The sequence below is a fragment of the Diceros bicornis genome, chromosome 1 (assembly GCF_020826845.1).
Source record: "Diceros bicornis minor isolate mBicDic1 chromosome 1, mDicBic1.mat.cur, whole genome shotgun sequence".
Taxonomy (NCBI): domain Eukaryota; kingdom Metazoa; phylum Chordata; class Mammalia; order Perissodactyla; family Rhinocerotidae; genus Diceros; species Diceros bicornis.
In genome coordinates, this window is record NC_080740.1 from 69,137,246 (window position 1) to 69,163,983 (window position 26,738).

Consider the following 26,738-nt stretch of genomic DNA (forward strand, 5'->3'; position numbering starts at 1 on the left):
TGTATGGTTGTAAAAACCTAAAATATTTACCATCTGGCCTTTTATAGAAAAAGTTTTCTGACTCTGTAATCCATACTAACATTTCCCAAAATGTGCCCTCAGTGACATTACCTCAGTGGGATACCATGAATGCAGGCATGGAAACTCAAAATTAAACAAGGTTAAGCAAATTTCTTCACCACAGGACTTTACAGAGCCTTTACTATGCCACTATGAATGTGAGTTTCTAAAAGGGGATGAAAATGTGCTTTGCAGGTTTAAAAATAAAATCTTATGGGATTTAGGATGATATTATGGTTCTGATTCCTAAAAATGCCCAGATTGTGGCCTAAAAAATACCTCTTCTTTCTATAGGGTCCCTAGACAAGTAATATCTATAAGGAAAAGCAGAGTAAGAACAAAATTCCAATTTATTAATAGCTGCTCAAGTGTCCAATACCTCAATGCAGGGCTCTCCTGTAAATGGCCATGTTGAAACACACAATTTATAACTTAAGGCACACAAGGGGCTTCCTATCCTCCCCCTGGTTTAAATCTCGGATTATTACCATCTCATGCCAGGCTCAAGGATAAAAGAAGTTGAAGGGGATTCTCATGCCAAGCTCAAGGATAAATGAAGTTGAAGGGGATGGATGGGAAGCAAAATGGCAGGTTGACAGAGCAGGCCCTAGCCTAACTTCATGTGCTTGGAGGAGGTAGAAAGGAGAGAGAACAGTCACAGCCACACTGACACAGAAGCAGCAGTTTCTAAATGGAAGCGTGGGAGAGGGAGTGGAGCTGATTTATGCTTTTAAGGCACAGCGACTGTATCTGATAATAATAATGGTCTGGTCAATATTCCAGATCTCTGAACAATCTGATATGCAACTCTTTCCTCTGTGCAACCCCTTCTCCTTTGCTGGTGGTGGGGACAATGAAAAGGGCTGGGCAATTAGGGACAATTAAAAGTGCCCTGGCTTGGTGAGAGGATGCTGTAGTGTATCTTTTCTCTATAATTTGATTTTCTCTAACTTGTCTGACTTCAATATTCTTTATATTTCACAGACTTCATAGTGTGACCAATCTTCTATGAAACACCCTTGGAGAATGTTGGCTTAAACCAGCAGTCCTCAAACTTGTGTAGGCATAAGAATTCTTGTAGATTCTTAATAATAATTCGTATTCCTGCACTCCACCTCAGGTTCCGTTTCAGCAGGTTCAGGAGCCTGCATTGGTTTAACAAACTCCCCAGGTGGTTCCAAAGCAGGTAGTCCACTGATCATATTTTGAGGAACAATGGTCCTAACATTAGCTGGAGAGGCAAAAAGAATATTTTTTTTTAACATTTTTTTTTAGCGGTCGTCCTAGAGTTTGCAATATACTTTTACAACTAATCCAAGTCCCCTTTCACCCTTCTTTATCCCTCATAACTTTCCTTACTTTGAAGTCTGCTCTGTCTGAAATTAATATAGTTACTTTTGCTTTCTTTTGATTGGCATTAGCATGGTATATTTTTCTCTCTCCATTTACTTATAATCTACATGTGTCTTTATATTTAACCTGGGTTTCTTGTAGACAACATACAGTTGGGTTGTCTTTGTTGATCCACTTTGACAGTCTCTGTCTTTTAACTGGTACATTTAGACCATTGACATTCAACGTGATTATTGATATAGTTGAATTAATACCTACCATATTCCTTACTGTTTTCTATTTGTCGCCCTTGTTCTTTGTTCCTGCTTTTGTCTTCCATTGGTTTTTTCTTGCCTTTTGTGGTTTTAATTCAGCATTTTATATGATCCATTTTCTCTCCTTTCTTAGCATATCAATTATACTTCTTTTTTACTGGTTGCAAAAGCAGTCCTTAAGCTGACATGTAGTCCTGCCCAACTCAGCAGAGAGGGTTGGCGTTAACTGGTAACTAAGGCTGGTAACTAAGCTTGAGTTTCACCCCAAAATCACATATATTCTTGGGAAACCTCTGACATAGATGGTCTAGACTTTTAGTTTGAATTTTGGCACACTGAACTCTCAGAGACATGATTAACAAATTGAACCTAGGAAAATTAGAGTCTTAAAGATTACAGGGGTTCTTTGTATGTTAGGAACGGTTGAGTCATTTTCGTAAAGTAAACAACATTTGGAGGGGATTTTTGGGTAAGACCCCAGAAAATCTATGCTTTCTGGAATATGCTTTCTGGAGAATTATAGCATCTTCTTTTCTGGAAATCACTAAGAATAGTGTAGACAACATGAGAGAGCTTACATAGTTTGCAGACACTTCTCAAGAGAAATGAAGACTTACTAGAACAACTAAAATGGAACTGTCTGCAAAGAGAACGAGCTGCCTTGGTAAGCAACAAACTTACATAACAAAATGTACAACCATAAGATAGATTGTAGAGGGAATTCAAATACTCACCAGTTCTCGAGTCCTAAATTTTAAAGTTCTAATTTTAAACTTTGAGATTCACCAGCTTTGAGATTCTGAGTCTGATGTATAATCATTGAATACAATTTTTTTTTGTTGGAAGACAATGCCAATTTTACATTTTATTCCTGTAAGAATAACTTATATGTCCACTTGGGGGTAGTAAAGTATTTTTTCAGTATCTCTAGGGAGTCTTCAGTATTTTCTCTGTAGATACATTAGATGTGAGTGAAAACAGTACCAACTGGATGTTGTGTTATTTCTTTTATTTTGTAAGTAACCATTTCCTATAGTGCATAAAGAAACACAATAAGAATTATGAGAAAACACGGATTTCATTTCCTTTTTTTTTCTGTAATTCCCAGAGAGTTAAAAATATACAAATTAAAATTGTTTTATCAGCAACAAATATGCCCAGAGGCTGTATGACATTTGAGTTAATTCTATAATGGTGGTCTCATTATATTCAATTCAACTCGATAGTCCCAAGATGGTTTGAAAATTCCTGGGTTGTAAAGATATGTGAACACTTGAATTATTCTCTTCCTCTTAAGTAATTTCAAGATTTTTACAGTAATAATAGTAACATAACAAATTACTACAAAACTTAACAGCTTAAAATAATGCATCTTTATTGTCTCACAGTTTCTGTCAGTCACCAATCTGGGTATGGCTTAGCTGAGTACCCTTGGCTCAGGATCTCTCATGAGGCTGCAGTCAAGTTGTCCACTGGCCTGGTCACTTCAGTTCTTGCTTGGGAGAGGATCTTCTTCCAAGCTCGCTGGCAGCTGGTTTCTCCAGAGAAGGCTAAGAGAGATGGAGAGGGAAAGCACGCCCAGGACAGAAGCCAGAATCTTTTTGTAACCCAATCTGGGAAGTAACATCCTGTCATTTCTGTCATATTCTATTTGTTAGCCAATGAAATCCAGCTCACACTCAAGGGGAGGGGATTACGTAGGACATGAATACTATAGGGGAGCAGAATTCGCCAGCCCAAAATGTGTCTCTTTGGCTTGATTATTTTGGGATTATTATTTTTGAGAACAAAAGATTCAAGAAGAAACTTGGCCTTCCCCCTAACTGCCTAAAAGAATTTAAGATAGAAGGCCTGCTCCTGGAAGGAGCTATCACCATAGATAACTATAGAATAATTTGAACTAGGTGTTGTAGACAGGGAGGAATCTAGCAAGGCACCTTTGACCAAAGTCTTCTCCATGTCCCATTGTCTTTGCAAGGCATGGCAAACATTTGTTTACCAAACATCTGTTTTTCTATCTTCATGTGAATTGCCTTCCTCCCCTTTGAAGTCCCAACCACTACCCCCAACATCCTCTTTTGTTTTTAGCTGGATGATATTTAACGTGGTGGCTTCAGCCGTTTTGGTGAGTTAGTTTTCCTGGGTTTCTTCTGTGTATACATGTTATTAAACTCTATTTGATTTTCTCGTGTTTTTCTGTCGCATGTCAATTTTAATTCGCAGTCCAGCCAGAAGAACCTAGAAGGGTAGAGGAAAATTTCTTCCTCTCCTACAGCACCAAAAGATGGGAATCATTCCAGGGAGACATTTTATAGGTTGCCCAACACAGATACAGATTTTACAACTACATGATTTTAAGTTATTTCTCTTTTGAAAAATTATTAAAGCAGTGTTCAGTACTTTATCAGATTTCTATCTTATGGACGGAGTAACCAGAACACATTTTGCACTGGTAGTCAGTAGACATGGGTTCTGGTCCTTCCTCTGTGCTGACTAGCACCATACTTCAAACACTTTATTTTGTGAAAATTAATAAATGAAAATCTCATTTAAAATAGAATCAGGAGGCCAGAAGAGTGAACTCTCATGTATGTGCCACTTAACACACACTATGGACCCCAAAAGGAAGAGACATTTGCATCTCTGATAGGAAGTGATGCTACTTACTGCCCCAACAGAAGGAAGGAAGAAATTCCTCTTTGCTCAGCAACAGCTCAGCCAATGAGAGACTGCCATCACTCAGCCAATGAAAAGCCACTACACTTCCGACTCTCAGTCTCCTCTAATGAACTCATCATTTACAACAGCCCCTCCCAACTTCAAAATAGAATGTTTATTTCCATGTGGTTTGCTGTAGACCATATGTCTGGGATTGTAATTCTTTGCAGTTCTCAAATAAACCCATTCTGCTGGTAAAATAACTGGCTGTTTATTTATTTTATATCAACAGTTTAAGTCCTACATCTTGATTTCTGTGTCAACAAAGAGAGGCAGTTTGATTACATTCTTTAAGATCTCTTCTAGTTTAGACATTCGTTTCCAACAAACAATCAAATTCTGTTCTAACGAAGTCCAACTCTCTTTCCTTTAGACAAGAGTTTCTCAACCTCAGCACTATTTACATTTTGGGTCTGCTAATTCTTTGTCGTTGTAGAGGAAACTGTCTTGGACATTGTAGAATGTTGAACAGCATCCCTGGCCTCTACTCATTAGATGTCAGGAGCAGCCCCCTATTTGTGACAATAAAAAATATCTCCAGACATTGAGGACCACAAATCTAGGCAGAGCTATACTTAATCTAACATATAAAAATGATTTCCTGTTCTGTAATATCTTGTGGTTTTTTTCCATTAAGAAAAAAATCAATAAATTAATGAATACACAAGTTTTAATAACTTACAAGTATTTGTAATTTGAAAGAGAAGTGATCTTTTGAGATAGAAATTCAAGTCCTAGAAATGAGAGGGTATTTCTAGGGACTGTGTCAGAGGGTAGGACACTATTCATACTAAGCATGAATCATGCTTATTCCACAGAAAATGAAATGATAGAGAATGATTTCCAGGAGCCACAGAAGCGATTGTGAGCATACATGAGTCCTGTGATGGTTAATTTTTTGTGTCAACTTGAATGGGCCATGGGGTATCCATTCATTTACTCAAACATTATTCTGGGTATGTATATGAGGGTGTTTCTGGATGAGATTAGCATTTGAATCCACTTGAAGTAGTAGACTGAGTAAAGTAAATTGCCCTCTCTAATGTGTGTTGGCCTCATCCAATCAACTGAAGACCTAAATAGAACAAAAAGGCTGAGTAAGAGGAAACTTTGCTCCTTGACTGATTGAGTTGGGCCACTGGTTTTCTCCTGTTCTTGGACTAGAAATTGTACTATCAGCTTTGATCTCCTAGTTCTCAGGCCTTCACACTCAGATTGGAACTACATTGCCAGCTCTCCTGGGTGTCCATCTTTCTTACTACAGATCCTGGGTCTTTCAGCCTTCATAATCACACGAGCCAACTCCTTATGATAAATACCTTCTCCTTTCTCTCTCACTCTCACTCTCTCTCTCTCTCTCTCTCTCATGTGTGTGTATCCATTCTATTGGTTCTGTTTCTCTGGAGAACCCTAACTAATACAAGTCCTGAGATATTTATAGTAAGAGAAAAGATGGTCAGGGGAAAACTTCTAGGGGAAATAAGTTGAGAAGAGAATGGACGGGAAAATTTCAGACAAGTCACAACTTTTCTAAGCATCATATTCCAGGGCCCAGTACTATGTAACACTTGGGAAGTTACTCTGTCTGCCATAGGTTCCTCCTATGGATGTCCTCACCTCCTAAACACCATTGACAAGGAGTCTCTCCTTGACCAAACTTTAGTCAGGCTCCTTTGAGCCCTCTTTTTGCTGAGGGCTCTCCTTGGCCCTCATCTTTGGTCTATCTGAGTCCAGTTATAGCAAAGAATCCTGCTAAACCAGTTTATAAAGCATGCTTCTTACTGTTGATATCCAATCAAACTCTTTTCCTTTATCTAATAAACTTCCTCTTCATCTTCCCCACCTTTGATAATCTAACCAAATTCCTCTTAGTAGTTTTATATCCCCTCCCTCACACTGACCGTTGCACATAAATCCCCACTTGGTCTGGGATTGAGATGAGTTCAGTCTCTCTTCCCTGTTGCAGTAGTCTTGAATAAAGTCTTCCTTGCCATTTTTAACAAGTGTCTGGTGCAATTTTTATTTTATTTTATACCACAATGTAATGACAGCTCCAGTAGGTAAAAATTACAGGAGACAAATTAAGACTAGATTCTTAGACATTTCTTCAGTTTGAATCAAAGTGCGATTTTAGATTTTTTTTTTATTCTGAGTGTGAACCATCTAATAGTTATCTAGTTGTGTTTTAAAGCTATATCCTTCTGTCAAGAATTGATTTGTACATGGGGAATACAAACTAATTTTATAGCTAATCAAATAGATATAAATCTATTGATGTCTTCTTTAATGAAATCCAAAGACCAATATTATATGTTTCAGAATTATGCTGTTTTTAGGTTATGTTTTATTTCCTGAATTATCCAGGCTGTAGGTTCTATTTGTTTATTCAAATGCAGTGAGATATGGGAGGAGCCATGGGGTGGAGTCAGGAGAAATTAGGCCTGATATCAATCCTGCCACTCATTGTTTTATCTTGGACAAGCCACCTTTTTTTTTTTTTGGTACTTTAGGCGGGTAATATAGATTTGTAACAAAGAGCTGGAGGTCTAGAATTAGAACCGAGTTAAACCTCACCTTCAACCTTTTTTAGCGGTGTGACTTGAGGCAAGTCACTTAACCTTTCTGTTTCAGTGTATTTTGCTTCTATGGGAGAAGATAATAAATGTAAATCAGATGATAAATGTAAAGCTCTTAGTACAGTAGCTGGAAAATCTCAATAAATATTATTGACATATAAAAGGAACATTGAGCTAGATGATCTTGAAAGCACCTTCATTTTCTAAATTTATATAAATTTCATAAGTTATATAAGTGTTCAATATAGGCTACATGTTTCCATTTAATCAGGGCCACAGTTAGGAATAGATAATGAAAGAGTAAATATAAATTTATGTTCAGTCAGTAAATTTGAATATCCATAGATACAATAGGTTGAGGATAAGGACTTTTATTAATTCTCTGTATTTTTAGGTCTAGCTCAATGTCTGCCACATGGTATATATTTAGTATTTACTGAGACGGGGGAGTGAATAGAGTATAGCATGTATAGCAGCTAAGAACAGGTTCCAGGTCAGACTTCCTGCCTTTGAATCCCGGCCTTCTCACTTATTTATTTGTATGAATGGCAACTCAGTTATATCTTCAAGCCTCAGTTATCTCATCTGTCAAATAGGGACACTTAACGGGGTTAACTTGATAAAGATGTCAAGCATATGGCTCAGTATCTGCCTCGTAGTAAGTGTTCAATACATGGCCATGTATCATGCAAATTTGATATTGAGGTTCAGGCACTTGATGCAGTTAAACATCCATTTCTACATGTACTGGAAATAGTGTAACAGTTAATACCCGCGGGGCTTGTCTCCTTGTTATTCATCTCTGAGCTTGGTGTCTCTGCTAGAATGATCACATTAGTTGGATCCTTAGCCCTCTGTCTTTTCATTCTGAGAGACCAAAATCAGACATTTAATTCCCCAAATGAAGACAGGTCAAAGGCCTTCAAAAACAATTAATATGCTCGGCCACCCTTAGCAGCCTGCGCGCCTTGTCGTTTTACTGACTGCCCTATCATAATATTGATTAATCTTTCATGTAACAGATAAACAATCTTTAATACAAATTCGTGCCTTCATTATTAATGAAATCCTAGCAGTTGGTGATAGAATCTTGGGTAGCCTGTTTATCTGGTGGAAATGCCTACAAAAACATCTGACACATTTCCTGGTGAAGAGCTCATTTAAATCTTCTTACATTTGAATGCTGCCAAAGAGAGTAACATTCTCTAAAAACTGTAAACAAAGTGAAATGGTATAAAAAAATATATCTTCATGAAACCATAAATGCCCCCATTCCTGTTTATCATTTTCCACACTTATTATAGGACTTCCCAGGTGTCAGGCACTGTACTAAGAGCGTTATAAATAGTATATTGACTTATTTAATCCTCATGCAGCCACTGTGATATAGATACTGTCATCACGTCCATTCTGTGGATGGAGAACCTGGGCCACAGAGAGGTTAGCTCACTTGCCCAAGGTCTCATAGCTAATGACGTTATAGCAGGATTTGAACCCAGGCATCTGGCTCCAGTGTCCATGCTCTTGACAACTGTGTTTGCCCTTCAATCTCTATTAACTATTTAGTGGGAAGTAAATGAAGAGGTAATATTTGGGGATGACATTAAACTGAGAGGCTTTGTCAGTGATGTCAATGAAATGGAGTCCTACGTGGGATCAGTGTAGTGTAATGGGGGAGCTCAGACGTTGGAGTCAGATAGTTCTGGGTTCAAACTTGCTGTACCACTTACCAGACGTATGTCCATAGTCCTGACACTTCACTCTCCTCTGGTAGTGTTATAGAGCCCACCCTTGGAGGGGCTATGGCCTCGTGGTTAGTGTACTTCTGGGCCCCCTAACTTTGAGATTGGCCATGTGACTTACTTACTATGAGAAGTATGTACTCTAGGTGGCCCTGTGCCTCCTGTCAGTGCCCCAGCCTGGGGCAGAGTGGAGCTACCCCAGCTAACCTGCAGATATATGAGTAAGGCGTAAATACTTACTGTCGTACGTCTCAGACTTTGTACTTGCTTATCTATTTTCCCAAGTGTAAAGTGAGGATAAGTTTTATTTTCTCACCTGTAAAGGAGGCATAATAACAATACCTCCCCTTAGTGAAGGTGTGAGAACTTAGTGAGCTAAAAGTAGAAATGAATGTTATGAAATAAAACTTCTTTTAGTTTCTATTGTTAAAGAATTGATAATAAAGTCAGGATCTAGCCTAAAATTTTCAACATTTACAAAGGGAAGCAAAAATTATAAGATATTCCTTTTGTTGGTATAATGTTCAAATAAGCTTTATCCAAGTCTCATTAAGATGTATTTTCAAAATATCTATTTACTCACAGATCATTCTTATCTATGCATTAACATAGGCTTCTTAACATACAAACTATTTCATGTTTTTGGAAATAAAGAATTTCTTTTCTTTTTAAATAATCTTTTTTTGTTTTTAAACCAGTTCAATCTAACCATTCTAGCATACTAAATTCATGGTATATATTTTTCACAATGTATATATTTCAGTGGCAATGGTGTAATTTAGGTATATGCAGCAATTTCTAGGCCATGTGTAGATTAGTTAAAACTTCCAAACATTGACATTACCTAGAAAATGTTTCCAAAGTATAACATATATTTATGTCTAATAAAGAATTCAAATGTGATTTAGTGATTTAAAGGGGGTGAAAAAAATGGAGGGAATAGATTGGGTAAACTGAACCTTTGCTTGGGTTATATAAGCCAGTACAATGTCAACCTTCCTTATAATGTTTATATAGTACATTTTCACATATTTAAAAAATGAGGTTTCCAGCCAAGTAGAGAGAATGTGGAAATTTTGCATCTTTTTACAATGAATCCTGTGGGATATTTAAAAACAGATGTATAGGGAAGATAAGAAGTAGATCTGTTGCTTTTTTCTCCACTAATATTTTTTTTTTGATATTTTTATAGTTTTGTTCTTTTTTTTTAAATTTTTTGTTTATTGCAGTAACATTGGTTTATAACATTGTATAAATTTCAGGTGTACATCATTATACTTCTATTTCTGCATAGATTACATCATGTTCACCACCCAAATACTAATTACAACCCTTCTCCACTAATATTAATGGACAGCATCCAAGAGTAATACTTCCACTCTAGATTAAACATAAAATGCTGATGAGGATTTCATGTCGTAATTAGCACACTTTAGCTTATTTTGTCTCATACCTCTGGGTTAGAATCTGGTCCATTGACTATTTTTTTCAATGACTTAACCACAACATGAAGTGGTCTGTAATTAACGGTGTTATTGGGCATTTATTCTACAAACAAATCACATATATTACAGCAAGATGGCAGATTGCCATATGTTAATAATTAGTGGTGTGCTGATAAGTTGGTACTCTGTTGGTAAAAGAAGCCCTAATGTGCAGTTTTTGCTAATTTCTGTGGTATAAATATTCCCACTGTGGTTGATTTGAAGCTACCAATCGTTTGACAACAGGCTTACAAAATTCCTAAATATTTAACAATAAGCTTTTGTAAACCAGTCCAAGCCAGCTGCAGCTCACCACTGAACAGCTAATACTTATACCTACTGGATTCTTATGTTGGAATAATGATACTTTTTAATTATCCTGCAATGCCTTCATTCAATTACAACTCACCCATTAAGAGAGTGTCTTTACGTAAGACTCTTAAGGACACTTTGTAATAGCGATTATAATAACTGAAGTCACGGACTACTTTGAGGAGCTAATCGAAGCTATAAACTTTCCTTCCAAGAAAAAAGTACACACTAAGAGTTATGAATACAATTTTAAGAGATTCTTGGACCTGCTGACACTTGTTCATGGGTCTCAAATTAAGAATCTCTGCTGTCTCTTTGAGCTAGACAAACTAATTTGGCAAGCAACATTCTGAATGTCACTGCTTCAGTTCAGTAAGTTTGTGAATTACTAGACAGCTCAAAAGTCACTATTGCACTGCCAAAAAGTTAAATTTTTGAAAGTTTTGAAATATGACCTTCCTATGTATATATGTATATGTATATGTATATAGAGAAAACCTCAATTAACACTTTTTTTTTTTTCCTTTTTTAATGCTAGGCTTAATTAAACCTATTGCCCCCTGACTTGGCCAAACATCTTTTTATACAGTCCCATAGTACCTATATTTGTAGTTTGTAGCACACTTCATGGTTATATTTAAATAATTAATTTTGTAATGGTTTTCGAAAATAATCATTTTTTCTACCAGATGTCAACTTTCAAGGCTGGGAAATTCATAACCTGGGACAATACACATCACATAATGGGTACTAAGTGAAGATTTGTTGAATGAAAGAATTAATGAGTAAATGATAATTTTTTGGATATAAATTTTTCAGAGAAAAAAAGTAAATGAGGAGAAAACAAAAAGAGACCAAAGTTTTAATCAAGCAACCAAATTACTAGCTTCAATTTTAGTATGTTTTTTTTCTTCTTCTATCCATCCACCTACAACAGCAGCATTGTTAGTCCTGGCCATTGGGAGTTAAGGATAATGACCCTATGAGATCTTTATTCAAGACTGTCTCTAAAAGGCAAGAAGGAAACTCATTTCTCCTCTATATCTGAAGTTTTGTTTTGCTGAGTCTTTTTAACTTAATCTTCAAATGACCAGAGAATTCTGCTCACCAACATAAATCATTGCTGGAGAATTCTGATTCATTAGAGCTGGCTTATAATTAGCAAAGATATTTTAAAAAAATACTGAATCACTTTGAAGATGACTGTTCAGTTAGGAAATGATGATGTCAGAGACCAATACCCCCATTTATCAACAGAATGGTTCATTCAATTTAGGGAAAATTCAGAGACTAGAAGCTGGAACTTGCATGTTTCTGCATCAGCAAACCCTGGGATTGGGAAGGGCCTTCTTGTACCACAGGCACAGCAGGCACCCCGTTATGATCACAACTGGTGAAACAGCCAACTGAAGGTCGGAGAGCTCCGTCAGAAACAGAATCTTAGTCCTCTGGTTCTTAACATGGTTCCATTTGGAGCTGCTGTTTGGCTCAGCACATTGAAATGTGAAGTCAACTCACTTGCCACATATTTATTGAACATCTACCATTGTGATAGATAGATTTCCAGGATTCCAGCAACAGCAAAAATGAACACAAGATACTTCATGCCTTTGACAAATTCACATTCTGGTAAAACAAGAATATAAATCACTGAAACACAAAGCAGAGTGAAGGTGAAGCTTAAGAGACATAGACTGACAGAGAAGTTAGATACCACATTCTACTGGAATAAATCAAGCAAGGTCTCATGGAAGAGGTGCTGCACTGAGATGGACATTGAAGGATGGGTAGGACAGCAACAGGTGAAGATTGGAGAAATAGAGATCATTCTGTAAACAAATATGTGCAGCTGAGAATTCTGGGGTGTCTTTTCATAAGAAGAGCAAGCATTCAATTTGAATAGAGTATATATTACTTGTAATATAATGGAAGATGAGTCTGGAAAGTAGATTTTTCCCATATTATATGTGTGATGAGTGTTATATAGGTAATGAAGGATTGAGTAGGTGAAAGCCATGGGTTTGAGACCAGTAGTTACCATTTGACTTGTCTTTGTTCTGAGACGGTAGATCATACCTCTGTCTATTTATGAAGTAAGACATGACAAATCCAAGCCTAGACCAGATTATGAAAACAACTAAGTTCGTTTCTGGTATAGTTTGTCTCTTTGAACATTTCACCACAGGCTTCTCCCTCTTTCCATTCTTCTCTAAGTGGGACATGTATCTAATCCCATTCCTGGTGAGGAATGACTGATAATGGCATGAGGATTAGAACAGTGGGAATAATAGTTCTCTAAGGAGCATTCCCATATTATTAGGAGGACTCTTAGGAATCACATTATAATGGCAGAACATGAGGCAGTAGGGTAAATAGTTTGCTGTGGAGGAATGCTGGCATGGACCCCTCAAATTATATAAAGTAGAACAGCATCTACATGTCTCCTTTCTATGTCTCACAGTGACCATTGGTTGTAAGAGCTGCAGCCTGACTCAGAGTGGATGACTCGGGACAAACCACTCCCAATAGTGGAAATTGCTCAAAGTATAGGTATCGTGCTTTGCTCGTCATGTTCTTTTCATGAACTAGTGAAGGGGCATGAGGCAGTTAGGATAGTGGAAAAACAAGTAAAAATCAGGAGGTTCTGGGTTTTAGATCCAGATTTAGTAGCAATGTTCACATTTGTTAAAAAAAAAAATACACACCTAGAAATGGATATATGTTCTAACAGCCATTTAACCTAATATCATATAAGAAGGCATAAATTATGGGTTGTCCCTTGCTGCAGTATGGAGGTAGAGAGGAATGTCACCTCTTTGATAGTTCCTTTCATGGTGCCTGTCCAGTACAGAGCTCTGTGGGGAGGTGATAGCTGCAGATGGATGACTGGCAGGGGAACTGGGGACCTGCATCTTCAGTCAGCTCCACAAGGTGACATTCTGTCAGGAAGACGTTCCGCTGGGCAGGTGGCCCCTGTGGTGATGGGTGATGCTGGGAGTGCCACTGTTTGCAGGACGGAGAGATCACATTCCGGAATGCTGCTCGGAAGCGGCGAGAGAGTACGTTATAGATAATGGGGTTGACCGTTGAGCTCAGGTAGAAGAAGACACCTGGAATGCAGGGGATTGGAAGAGACATGCCAAAGAGAAACTGAGTGAGAGGCATAACAGGGAGAAGCACAAATATTTAACAAAGAGCTAAAACCCTGTGATTGTCTCTTTTGGAAGTGATAATATATACAAGACTCTAATTGAGAATACAAAATGCTCTGAACCGATCTACCACCTGTGTACTTAGGAATCAAACACAGAAAGATCAAAGAGTCTTGGAAAAATTTAGGCCGGCATGGGATCTCTCTGAGATGTTCAGCAACTTCTTTTGATCCCCACTTGTTTAATTAAACATTTAATGCGGGTTATTGGACTCTAGCCAGACCTTGAACTGGGTAGGAGATAGCTGGGGAAGAGAGGAGAGAATACTCCAGGTAGAAGGCATAGCATACACAAGTATACAGAGAGAAGAATGGTTATATTGCACAGGAATAATGCAGAATATGCAGAACTCTCTAATTAATCAGTTTGACAAGCAAATGATCAATGAATGGGAATACTATAACTTGAAGACCAAAAGGCAAGTTAGGAGCATTTTCTGTAGCATTTAACAGGTTTAGACTTCATCTGATTGGCAACGTGGGGGAGGGAGAGAGGATATCTTAACAGGAAGATGTTACCATAAATACCATAATTTGAAAATCTTACAATGGTTGTCTTGATGCATCTGGAGAAATATCGTCAACTAGTCAAGTCTCATGTGACCTTGTAGTGTTTTACAATTTATTTAAATACTCCCATTTTTCTCAGATTAACCACAAAGATATGAGCTATAAGTATTTTTCAGATTTTGTTCAGAATAACAAATAGTTTAACATGGAAGAAAGTACTAAAGTCCAGGTATGAGCTGTATGCAAGGCCTGCTGAGTACAAACAAGAGGGTGATAGAAAATAGATAATATACATGGTGTTCACTATACATATGAATGCTATTATTTTTGCTCTGTGCATATCTGAAGCTTAACCTGCACAAATTGATCCTATCTTTCCTTTCTGATGATATCTTTGATAATCTAAAGAGCCCATAGAACCAGCCAGTGACAAGCAGAGGTAAAGGGACAGAAGTGGTCTGAACCTAAGTCTAACAGTCACACTGACAGAGAAAGAGAGACCTGGGTGCCCATTCTCTGCTCCATTTTAGGGGAAAGAATTCTGAACCTGAAGTTAGATGACTTGGGCTTGATCCCTGTTTTTACTGTTTGCCAGCTGAGTGCCTTTGGGCAAGTCATTTCTTCTTTATGGAACTGTTTCTTCAATTGTAAAATGTTGACAATATATACTAAACAATCTTATTGGGATGATTATAGAAAGATACATCACATTTTACCACTTAAAAAGCCTGTTAATAGCTATTACTTCATTTGCTTCTTACCATCAGCCCATGGTTTGTATAGAGCAGGCATTATCGCCATTTTACAGTTGAGGAAACTTTGGCATGAAGGAAGCCTCATTCTTCAGGTCACTCAGAATATTAATGGTGGAATTGCGATGCAAATCAAGGTCCTCTGACTTGTGACCTTTCTACCACTATTTCCACCATATTCTATGGTATCCTTAGCAAGCAGCATTAAAGTAGCCTAATAACAGACCTTGATGTCCCATGAATACCCTCTGGTTAGCTTTTATGAAGATCTAACACTTGGTGAAGACAATATGAGATTTCAGGGACATAGGCGTTTAATAAATAAGAACAAATTCAATCATGAGGCCATTGGAAGGTAAACCATAGGAATCACTCCTTAGATCATTTTCTTGATGTAATCATCATGTTTAGAGTTGAAGCCTTCCACAAAGTAGCATCTAAAATAATAATCTTGTATATTTCTCTTGGATCAGTAACATACCTAATCAATATTTGACTAAAATAAAAATCAAGTGATTCATTATAGTATGGCAAGTCCCCATGATAAATTGGTATATTCAGATAGAACCTACTGCTCTAAGCAAGATGAAGAAGCTGCAATTACTTGGACACTTATGATGCAACAAAACTAGCTAAGCTTTTACCTGATACCACATGGATGAGATTGAATACAGCAGCCAGGGGTTCAGTCCACTCCTCCACAAAGCTGAAGAAGAGTCGATCGACATGGAACGGGGTCCAGCAGACAGCAAACACTAAAACCAAGACAACTGGAAAAGGATGACGAATCGGAGAGCAAAAGACAGTTAAAGCAAGAATAGGTAGACAATGCCCACTCTGAGTCCATCCATTCCTTCTAGCATTTTCCCCTCTGTCTAATTGTTATGGGACAGCTAGATCCTAAAGAGCTTCTATATAGAATATTTAAACAAAAGAATGAATTGTTTGGATTTAGGATCGTGTTTTCCACATGATTGTGCAAGATTTCTTGTATAATGTAAATTTCCTTTAGAACATTTAAAATAGTATTGCATTAATTCAAAGTTATGAAAATATTCTATTGTGGAAAATACATTATATTACAAGTAAACTGTTAGAACCCCATAAACTGGTTATATAAATAAAATGGTTGGGTTCAAGCAATTGGTGTTCTTTAAAGTTGTAGATGAGGGCCGGCCCCATGACTTAGCGGTTAAGTGTGCGTGCTCCGCTACTGGCGGCCTGGGTTCGGATCCCCGGCGCGCACAGACGCACCGCTTCTCCGGCCGTGCTGAGGCCGCATCCCACATACAGCAACTAGAAGGATGTACAGCTATGACACACAAATATCTACTGGGGCTTTGGGGAAGAAAAAGGAGGAGGATTGGCAATAGATGTTAGCTCAGAGCCGGTCTTCCTCAGCAAAAAGAGGAGGATTAGCATGGATGTTAGCTCAGGGCTGATCTTCCTCACACACACAAAAAATATATTAAAGTTGCAGATGAAAAACTGTTAAATGTGGTATGAATTTGTCTTGTTACTCTAGAAATAATTAGAAACTTCTCTGAATTCAGTCATTTAAAATTCTGTAAGGGGTGAGGGAGGAGAGAGAGAAAGATCGAACAACCATGAGCATATTGCTTTACAAGCATCTTTTGATTGGGATGGGATTGGGATGTATCTGTTACATAATAAATTTCTAGAGCATAGAATTCCTTCCAATTTCTTTCTGTTTGTTTTTTTTTTACTTTTTATTTTGAAATAATTATAGATTCACAGGAAGTTGCACCTTCTCGTTTTTTATTTTCATGTCTCAAGACAGAGATTGGTGCTATCATAGTTTCTCTTTGGGGCATTTAATCTCCACAAATATAAATATGTACATTTTTTCTCTTCTGAAGTTGTAAAATACTTTCCTTTCCCAAGACATGATGCTTGAGATTTGCTTAAAAATAATCTTGTAGGGGCTGGGGGAGCGAGAGGGATATAGTATGTGAAACAAGATTAGCTATGAGTTGATAATTTTTAAATCTGGGTGATGAATACATGGGTGTTTATTTTATAATTCTCTGTGCTTGTGAGTGTGTTTCAAGTTTCCATAGTAAATAGTACATATATTTCTTGTTGGTATTAAACATATTCAGAGTAAGTTGTCTGCCTGTGTGGTTTCAAGATTATCTGGAAGCTTCTTCTGAGTTTATCTCCAAGGAAAAGTTCCTAATCTGCTCACTGCCTACAATTCTCTTTAGTTAATAACTTACTTCCTGTTAGAATTGAACCCTCTGCCTCAAAGGCAAATACTTTACAGCATATTTTATCGTTGTGACTTTAATGTGATCGTGCTTCAAGTCTTTTTGTCAGAGTAGATTACGATCAAGGAGAAAAGGGGAGAGGTAATGAAGACACTAGATTTCTTAACAGAGAAAGTCAGGAGCCAACAGGGGCTAAATAATTTCCAAGAAGATGACTATTCAAGTCAAAAAGTTTAGTGACTTCATAGTTTTTTTGTTCATAAACACCACATAGTTACAGTGAGTGTTTCATATGCATATTAGCCAGAAGGATTTGTTTTTTCCAAACTTTTGGTTTTGACTTGGAAAGTATATTATAAACCTCCTTTCTCTCATCGGTATCTCTCATAGATAGATCTCATCACAGATCTCTCATAGATAAGTATCTTATCATAGGCTAGTGCTGGATCATATATATATATATATTTACTTATTTATTTATTTATTTATTTATTTATTGCTGAGGAAAATTAGTCCAGAGCTAACATCTGTTGTCAATCTTCCTCTTTTTGCTTGAGGAAGATCTGCCCTGAGCTAACGTCTGTGCCTGTCTTCCTCTATTTCATACGTATGTCACCGTCATAGCATGGCCCCCGACGAGTGGTGTAGGTCTGCGCCCAGGAACTGAACCTGGGCCACTGAAGCAGAGTGCACTGAACTTAACCACTAGCCATGGTGCTGGCCCCTGGATCATATATTTTTATAACATTCTTTTGAGAGAGTATGGATCAATGCCTGGATTTTTTGTTTTTAACATTCTCATCTATACAATATAGTGTACCGTTTTATATAAAATCACACAATGTCATAGGTAGAATGACTACTTAGAGATACTCTTGGCCAGATGTTCTTAATCTGGAAGTAAAAGATCCCATGGAGTCCAAGAATGGACATCAGGGGATTCATGATCCCCTGAAATGGATTGTAAAACATTTTGTGTATGTGCATTTGTACATTTCCTGCCTGAGTGAAAAGTTCACAGCTTTCATCATATTTTTAAAAAAAACCTCTAACACAAAATAGGTTAAAAATTACTTGCTCATTTTAAAGGGGGAAAGAGATGCTCAAAAGCTCAGAGAGTGGATGTGATTTACCAAACACCATACATGAGTGTATTAAAATGAATGTGATTTAGTGTGTTGTTTTGAGGGTTAAAAACCAAAATAGAGGGCTGACCCTGTGGTTTAGCGGTTAAGCGTGCACGCTCCGCTGCTGGCTGGCGGCCCAGATTCAGATCCCGGGCGCGCACCGTCGCACCGCTTCTCCGGCCATGCTGAGGCCACCTCCCACATACAGCAACTAGAAGGCTGTGCAACTATGACATACAACTATCTACTGGGGCTTTGGGGGAAAAAAAAAAAGGACGAGGATTGTCAACAGATGTTAGCTCAGAGCCAGTCTTCCTCAGCAAAAGGAAGAGGATTAGCATGGATGTTAGCTCAGGGATGACCTTCCTCACAAAAAAATAAATAAAACTGTTTTAAAAACAAAAACAAAAAAAAACAAAATAGAAACAAAACAGACAGGTCCTAGAGACTTGAGTAAGATAAGAAAGACGAGACCATTATATTACGTTTCAGGGGAATTTTGATCCTGACCTCAGCAGCACTTTCTTAGTACCAAATGCAACTCTTTTGCTTTTACAAATAAACAAAGAAAACCCCAAAACAAAATGGAGGACTTACACAGCATTTTGGTAACTGATTTTCTGGAGGGTCTTTGAATATTTGCAGTGACTTCATCTGCCTCTAGGGGTTGTTCTTTCCTTAACTGCAAGGAAGTGGAAAGAGATGTTAAGAAAGAGTAGCATTTTTTCCTCCTGTTAAGATCCAAGAAGGGTAATTCTAACACTCATTTTGCAGACAAAAAACTGGGACTTAAAGAAATGTAAGAATTTCTCATATTCTTAACAATAAGTTGGAGGTGGAGTTGGATCCAGGTCACCTAACTCAACTGGGTAGATGGTTGTGGCCAACTTGTAGTGCATCCATTTATCATATGCTATTCTGTAAAACCCTAGTTATGTAGTATGTTAACAGATATTCCATGAAAAATGTAAAATTCTGAAGTAAAAAAAAATGTGAGGATTTTCCGTTCATTCATTCATTCAGTAATTTTTAGACATCTCTTAGAATGGAATCCCTCTGCTATGTGGTAGGTAGGCAGTAGAAAAAAAAATCAGCTATTATTCCTGCCTCATGAACTTTATAATCTTCGCTGTGGGTCTTCTCAGAGCCTTTAACATGCTAATGGACATTATGAATCTTCATGGGAGATAGATTCCTCATGGGATGAGATCCTCCCATCCACACCTTCCACACCCCACATCTCCCACCCCAGCTTCAAGTGGGATAGTGCTTCTTTCACTAAACAGTAACCTCCTCCAACCCTTTTCAGTGCAATACCTAGTACCATCTTGAGAAGCACAATTTGAGAAATTCTGCTTTACTAGTATTACTGGTAAGAGTGCATATGTTTCTGAGTTTAGATGTTAAAATATATTATCCTTGTTGGAAGATGTAGTGATCCTTGAATTAGCATCTTAAAATTTCAAATATTAACACTGCCTATACATGCAATCTTTCCTGCCCAGTTTGAGTCTTACCTACTCCTGGAAGACTTTGGAAGCCTCTGTAGCCCATTATCCTCTCCTTCTTCTGAACTCCCACAGCATTGAAGATCTACATCATTCATCTAGTTGTGACATTTTTTTTCTCTTTAATGTATATATTTTTAGTTTGTGGGGATATTCAGCCACATAAAAGAAGCTTTAAGAATTCATGATAAACTACCATCAAATATCTAGAAGATAGTATAGCATATATTTGCCAATTGGTTTTCTAGCATCCATTCTCCTCCTCTCTTACCAGTAGTATCCTGATTTTCCCTTACAGGATTTGCTCCTTCCCCATTATTAGTCATTAATTTCGATGGGAATGATCCCATCTCCAGCTCCAGGTTTAGTCCCTGAATAACTTAGCTATTATCCTCCAGTCAGTGATTGGATAATTGGGACCAACGAGATTTCAGATATTTGCTTGTACTTCTAGGAATGGAAGTTTCATTTCTCTTTTGTTGGGATTGCCAGAGGAGCTCTTCTTGTTCTCTACATTTGAGGTCTGGATTTACAACAGCAAGTTTTTTTTCCATCATGAGGAAAGTGCTTGGAGCCACCAGTGGGCAGCTGTGAGGATCTTGAGGTTGAAACTAACACCATAGAAAGAAGAGCAAAGAAACAGAATTAAAGCTACACCTTGAAGACATTGTATGTGTTTTACTGGATTAATCTTCACCAAGAGCTGGCTCTGCCTCTGGACTTATCAGGTCTATGCTCCCTTTCATATTTTGCCAGATTGAGTTGGGGTTCCCTCATTAGCGATGTAGAAAGTCCTGACAAACTGATCAAGGACATCAGGTGGAAGGAAAACTCAATTTATTCTGTATAGTATGAGAGTAGATTACGATCAATTTATTGAGTTATAAGGAGATATATTCCAATTTAAGCTGAAGAAGAAATCAGTGTGGTTATGTGTCACAACGGAACAGACTGCTGTAAGAAGAAGTGAGCTTCCTGGGCTGGATGGCATTTTGATGGAATATTTTAGAGAGGGTATTTGAAATTAGATAAGACTTAGAGGAAAGAGTCATTAAAATTGGCCTCCAAAGTTCAACAAATCAATATCCTGTCTTCCTAACAAACATATAAGCTCCTAGAAGTCAGGTAGCTCTCAGGACCACACCAGCCCTGAAGCATCCACTTAGATGATTAACAAACCTGGCCATCTGTCTCTTGAATATAAAGTCATATGCCACACAAGGATGTTTCGATCAGTGACAGACTGCACATACGACAGTGGTCCCATAAGATTAGTACCATATAGCCTGAGTGTGCAGCAGGCTATACCATCTAATTTGTGTAAGTACTCTGTATGATGTTCACACAACATGAAATCTCCTAACCAGGCATTTCTCAGAACGTATCCCCATCGTTTAGTGATGCGTGACTGTATTGGTGCTCTCTACATATACCTATGTCTTCACAAAGTGGGAGATTAAAGCTGCTGTGACATTTGACCCTTCAGAGTCATTTAGAATTTGGAAAGAAATAGGGGAAAATGCTGTGCAGTCATTAGGAATATATGGGAGGAAACTGAAGGTAAAGTTATTAATATAGTAGTAAAACAAAAAAGTGCAGGTAGAGTGCTTGTCTCAGTACCTGGCACATGAGACTCAAAAAGTTATATTATTGTTGTTATTGTGATTCTGATTATTGTCCTGAATTTACTTGAAAGATATAATAAGAACTGCATTTTTACGAAGTAGCGTTATTTATTTATTTATATCTGTGGGCCCACTCATGTGGGTTATTGAGTCCCTTCCAGAAATTCTTCTCATGGTACCACTTCCTCTCAAGCAGTACTTGTGCTGGTACAAAGAAGCAGTCAGATGCACTGAGGAGAAAAACAGTGGTGTTTAAGGTTGGAGCAATGCATCAAACTTCAAATCTTACTAACTCATCTTCAGTTAAATCTACTAAAGGTTATAATTATTTCATGCCATTTGTAAAATTTGTCATTATTACAAGATAGTTATTCCACTATTTGATTTCATTCCATAATTAAGAACAATGAAAAAATATTGAGATCTATTAGTCACTTCTTTGGGTGAGTTTAACAACTCTCAGTGGTAATTTCTTCGCTCCAAGGAACAATTTCCTTAAATTAAACATCAAGCAAACAGTTCACACAATTCTTTTATGAACAGGCATCCTGTACAGTGCAGTTTGCACTGAAAAGAAAATCATGTATCTATTAATCATTGCTTACTTTCCAGCTTCCTTAGGTTATAGTGGCGCAACTAGCTAACTAGAGGAGGAGTGAAGAACAGAATCTTTATGCGTGTTATACATTGTTCCAGCAGAATTTGAAGAGATTGACATAGTAGAATGGAATCCGAACAACTTGTCCAGACAATATTAAATGCTGCTTTGTTACTGAATAATTTCATTTCCCTTCAGATGTTTAGCAAAGTAGATACTCAACTATTAATTATTCTCACTAACCACCAAACTTTTATTTTAAAACTCAAGTTACAAAAAGAGGAATGAAAAATTGTGGTCACTATACAGGAAGTTCAGAAGCCTTCCTACCCCTGTCCCTTTAGCTGTGTAAGATCAAAGCGAAGGGTGGCGGTCCATGGGGTTGATTATTATGCAGGTTGATATGTTATCCTGATCAGTTGTTGATGTGATTAAAATCATTCTACCAGCTGTTCATTTACATAGTTTGTGGAGACTAATTCATGTAAATATCTCTACAATCTGAACAAAATCTCTTTATTAAAAAAAAATATATCAATCCAACTCTGGCATGGCCGGATTCTGCTACAATTCATAATCGATCCTCTTCAGCTCAAACATTAATGCTGCGTGCAGGAGATGCAAGGACTAGGTGAGACCTTCAGCAGAACTTCCTCCCAGACGGGAAGAAACTTGCCCTCGGATTGTCTATTTTCTATCTCCATCATGTTTGAATCTTTGAGAGCAGCTCACTGGAGCCTTATGTCCTGGAATGATGAAGCAGCACTGAATGCACAACTTAGAGCAGACATATGGCTCCCCTCCTTTCCTTCTTTCCTCCTCCTTTTCCTGATTCTGAGATTTCATCAGTCTTGGGTTTTCTGCCTTCTGAAGGAAGTGGGTCCCAGAGTCAATCACAACTTTAGACTTGCCAGGGGAGTCAATAATTTAACAACTGTCAGAGTTGCTTGAGTCTCTTTAAATCTCTTAGATCAAAAAGGTCCTTTGAGACAATGTTTCCAAGTCTCTCTTTTGAAGGTAGAGAAGCTGAAGTCCAGGAATGAGGGAAATAATTTAACCTCATTCATTCATTCATTCATTGAGCTTACAGTCTAGTTAGAGAGGAAGATATTAAGGAACCCACAAGTATAGAATTATAAATTGTGATAAAAGCAATGAAGGGAAATTGCTAGGAACCATGAGCACCTACACAGGGACCAGGTAGCTAGGTAATCAGGGAGAGCTTCCCTGAGGAAGTGTGAGTGAAGTATGATTTAAAGGATAAGTGAGAGGTAGAAAGGCAAAAAGGACTGTAGTGGTAGACAGTAGGAACATTTCAGGCAAAGATACAGCAAAAGGTACAGCACGTGCAAAGGCCTTGAGATCAATGCCACAGACAGGACCTACTTCTCCGGACACCCAGTCTAGAGATCTTTAAATTCCTCTTGGAGTGACTTTCTAAGCAGATAGTTCCTTTCCCAGTATCTTTTGGGTAATACCTTATCCTTCCCGAGGATGGTATGCTCTGAGTTGCACTACACACACAAAGCAAACCAGGATGGTTTCTTAGCTGTTGTCTGAGCCACCACTTAGCTCCTGATACAAGGTAGCTGATGATTCATGACAACAAAACAAAGTGAAACTCAAAGTAATTGGTTGCAGTTGGGGGGAGTATGTGTTTCCTACTCAAAGTTTAATATTTCCCCCAAATTGACTCAAGACGTGATTGGTGTTGAATGAGACGGTATTGCTGTGTTTCGGGTGGAGCTTTCTCACAGGGTTCACGATATTTAGCACCGTGCTGAAGTCTTTTCTCCCCAGTGAGATGAACAGGGCATTCTAAAGACACGATCGTCAGTTAGTCTGGGGTGACATATGTCTCTGGGAATACAGGGGCCAGCCCTCCAGGAGGAAACTGGCACAACCCTTTGCCTGATTAGATTCACTCCTGTGCCCAGACATCTGTGGTACTTAGAATTCATTCTTCTTCCTTAGTTTCTGCCATTCACCTTAGACACAGTAGGTGTTCAAAAGGACCACCTCTGGGGCATTCATTTCTGACATTCACCTTCCTCAGAGACGCACTGAAACGGGACTATATTAATTGTCACATAATACATGGTGCCAGAGCCCTCTTGGAGCATCTGATGTGAATGTGATGTCTGCTTTGTTTTTACTTTCAGTTATAACTCACATCACTCCCGCTCATAGACTTTTTTTCCCCTTTTAAGGAATCACTGACTATTAGAGCTATCAAGAGCCTTAGATATGATCTGATGTGATCTTTTCATTTTATAAATGTGAAAACTAATTCCAGGAGAGAATTGTGCGGCTTGCCTAAGGGCATATTGTGCGTGAGCTTCAGACCAGGGAGTCGAAATAGCCTCATGACTGTTTCCTACACAAGCTAGCTCCTTAAATGGGTATAAAACTGTCACAGTTAGATCTCATCTCTGCGAATTTGGATGCAGAATATACCAGGAGAGGAATTATATAGACTAATCCCTACCCTCATCAAAAACAGTTTCTCTCAGAAAATTTAGATCCAGGAAAAAAAAGAAAGAAAGAAAGAAAGAAATCTGTTTACCACCATGAGCACAGGAGAGGGAACTCTCATTATAAGATATGTTGCAAACTAAGTGATAACTTTCTGTTCATCCCAGCTATCTCTTATTCATACTGTCTCCTGCTCTATGTTATGTGCTCTGTTCACCTCCTCGTCCCTCAATCTCCACCCGCTCAAGAGAAGTCCAAGTTGACCTCACTCAGGCTGTATTTTTGCATTTAAACCTAATAGTTCAAAGGGTCAAAGCAACCACAAGGAAGGGTCTGACTTTCAAACTGTGTATCTGTCTTAGAGTATAATAAACAGACAGGAATAGTTTGTGTCATATTATACCCAGACCAAGTTAGCGCAGAGGAAAATTTCAGTGCATGCAGGAGGTAGAGGCAGGAAAGAAACAGCAGGGTGTGGGACAGTCCCTCCGGGGGTGGCCACCTTGTGCTACTTAAAATGAGGCTCCACCTCAGACCTCCTGAATCAGATTTTCCTGGGGGGAGGGGCCTGCACATTGGGGCACACAGTAAAGTTCCTAGGTGATTTCCAGGAACACTTAAGTATGAGAACCACAGGTACAGAGGGAAGAACAATGGAAGGTGAGTTAAAGGAAATGCTTTATAGTTATGGTTACTGTATGCCTAATTTGAGGCAAGTCCTTTAACATCAGTTTCCCCTTTGAGCTCATTCTATTTTTTTCTATGCTCCCTTGCAATTCTGAATTTCTCCAATTCCAAGTTTTTCTCTGAACTTTGAGTCAGTGAACAAAAGAAGGGATGCTGCCCTAAGCCAGCGAGCTTGGATACTCACTCTGAGCCCCATGTGGTAGTAGAGGACACTGATGACAGTCATGGGGAGGATGTAGAAGAGGAAGGAGGTAATCTGGATGATCAAATTGTAGATCCACATGGGCTTGATGACTGTACAAGTGGCAGAGCCTGGGACCAAGGACCCGTTGGGGAAGTAGTGGAGCTCGATGCCGTGGATGCTGGTGTTGGGCAGAGAGAAGAGAACAGAGAAGCCCCAGATGATGCCGATGATCCTGAGGGCCCGCCGCCGGGTGCTCTCCAGCTTGGCCCGGAACGGGTGGAGGATGGCCACGTAGCGCTCCACACTGACCGTGGTGACGCTGAGGATGGAGGCGAAGCACACGGTCTCAAAGAGGGCCGTCTTGAAGTAGCAGCCCACCGACCCAAAAAGGAAGGGGTAGTTGTGCCACATCTCATAGACTTCCAAGGGCATCCCAAGGAGCAAGACCATGAGGTCAGAGACAGCCAAGCTGAAGAGGTAGTAGTTGGTGGGTGTCTTCATCGCCTGGTGCCGAAGAATCACCAGGCACACCAGGAGATTGCCAGCGACCCCCACCACAAAAATCAGCGCATACACCACGGTCATCGGGAGGGAGAGGTGGCTGCGTGGAGGCCCGCAGAGGAAGGTTAGGTAGTCCTCGGTGCTGTTTAGGTATTTCTTGAGCGGATCTTCCAGTTCTTGCTGGTGGATCCAGGAAACATTCTCATGTTTTTCCATCACCGACATTAAAATCCAAGACCTGAGCCTTCTCTGGTATAAGCCTCTGTACCAAGCTGAGCCAGACAGGAAAGAGAAAGTAGGCAGGGAAGCACAGACTCAGAGCAGGAGGCCGGGAGAGGGTGATGCTTCGGCAAGGTGGGGCTGTTCAGCCCGCGGATCCCTTTTGAAGAGCTCCTGAGACAGAAGCCCCGCCCCTCCACAGGCTGGGGGCCAATGAGTGTGTGTCAGATGGCTCAGGAAGAGGACAGCTGGGTGGGGCGTGCTGGCTTTGCCTGCAGGGAGCAGCAGAGGAGGGAGAGACGTTTCTCTGAATTGGAAGGAGCTGGGAAAACAGAGCTGACAAACGGTGACACTCTACCTTAAATAAGGTATGGGCACTCTGAGCAGTGCATTTTGCAAAGTTGTGGATGGAAATACAAATTAAAGTTGCAGAGTCGTGGGTAGAAGAGTACAAATCTCCGTTGATCCTTGTCACTTGTACAGCATGGCAAAAATGAGAGATCAATAGATTTCTCAAGTTATCTTGTTCCACTGGAAATTCAGGGCTCCCTGGGGAAAGCATGATCAATGTGCCTTTTTGGTTTTGATTGCATCCACAAGAGAATACAAAG

The 26,738-nt window shown here is 38.8% G+C and overlaps 1 protein-coding gene across 1 annotated transcript; it reads right to left on the reverse strand.

Moving 5' to 3' along the window:
- Positions 1-13,122: 13,122 nt before the first annotated feature.
- Positions 13,123-26,195, reverse strand: NMUR2 (neuromedin U receptor 2). Its single transcript, XM_058544501.1, has 4 exons — positions 25,408-26,195; positions 18,928-19,012; positions 15,617-15,742; positions 13,123-13,609 (listed from the first exon to the last, which is right to left on the reverse strand). Exons 1-4 carry the CDS (start codon positions 26,131-26,133, stop codon positions 13,329-13,331), a joined length of 1,218 nt encoding a protein of 405 aa, XP_058400484.1. The 5' UTR covers positions 26,134-26,195; the 3' UTR covers positions 13,123-13,328.
- Between the last annotated feature and the right edge of the window lie 543 nt (positions 26,196-26,738).

Coding starts and splice junctions, on each gene's coding strand:
- NMUR2 (XM_058544501.1), bottom strand. CDS start 26,133: ATGTCGGTGATGGAAAAACATGAGAATGTTTCCTGGATCCACCAGCAA. Junction 19,013..25,407: donor ACTACCACATGGGGCTCAGA/GTGAGTATCCAA, acceptor ACTTCCTTGCAG/TTAAGGAAAGAACAACCCCT. Junction 15,743..18,927: donor ATCAGTTACCAAAATGCTGT/GTAAGTCCTCCA, acceptor ATCCTTTTCCAG/TTGTCTTGGTTTTAGTGTTT.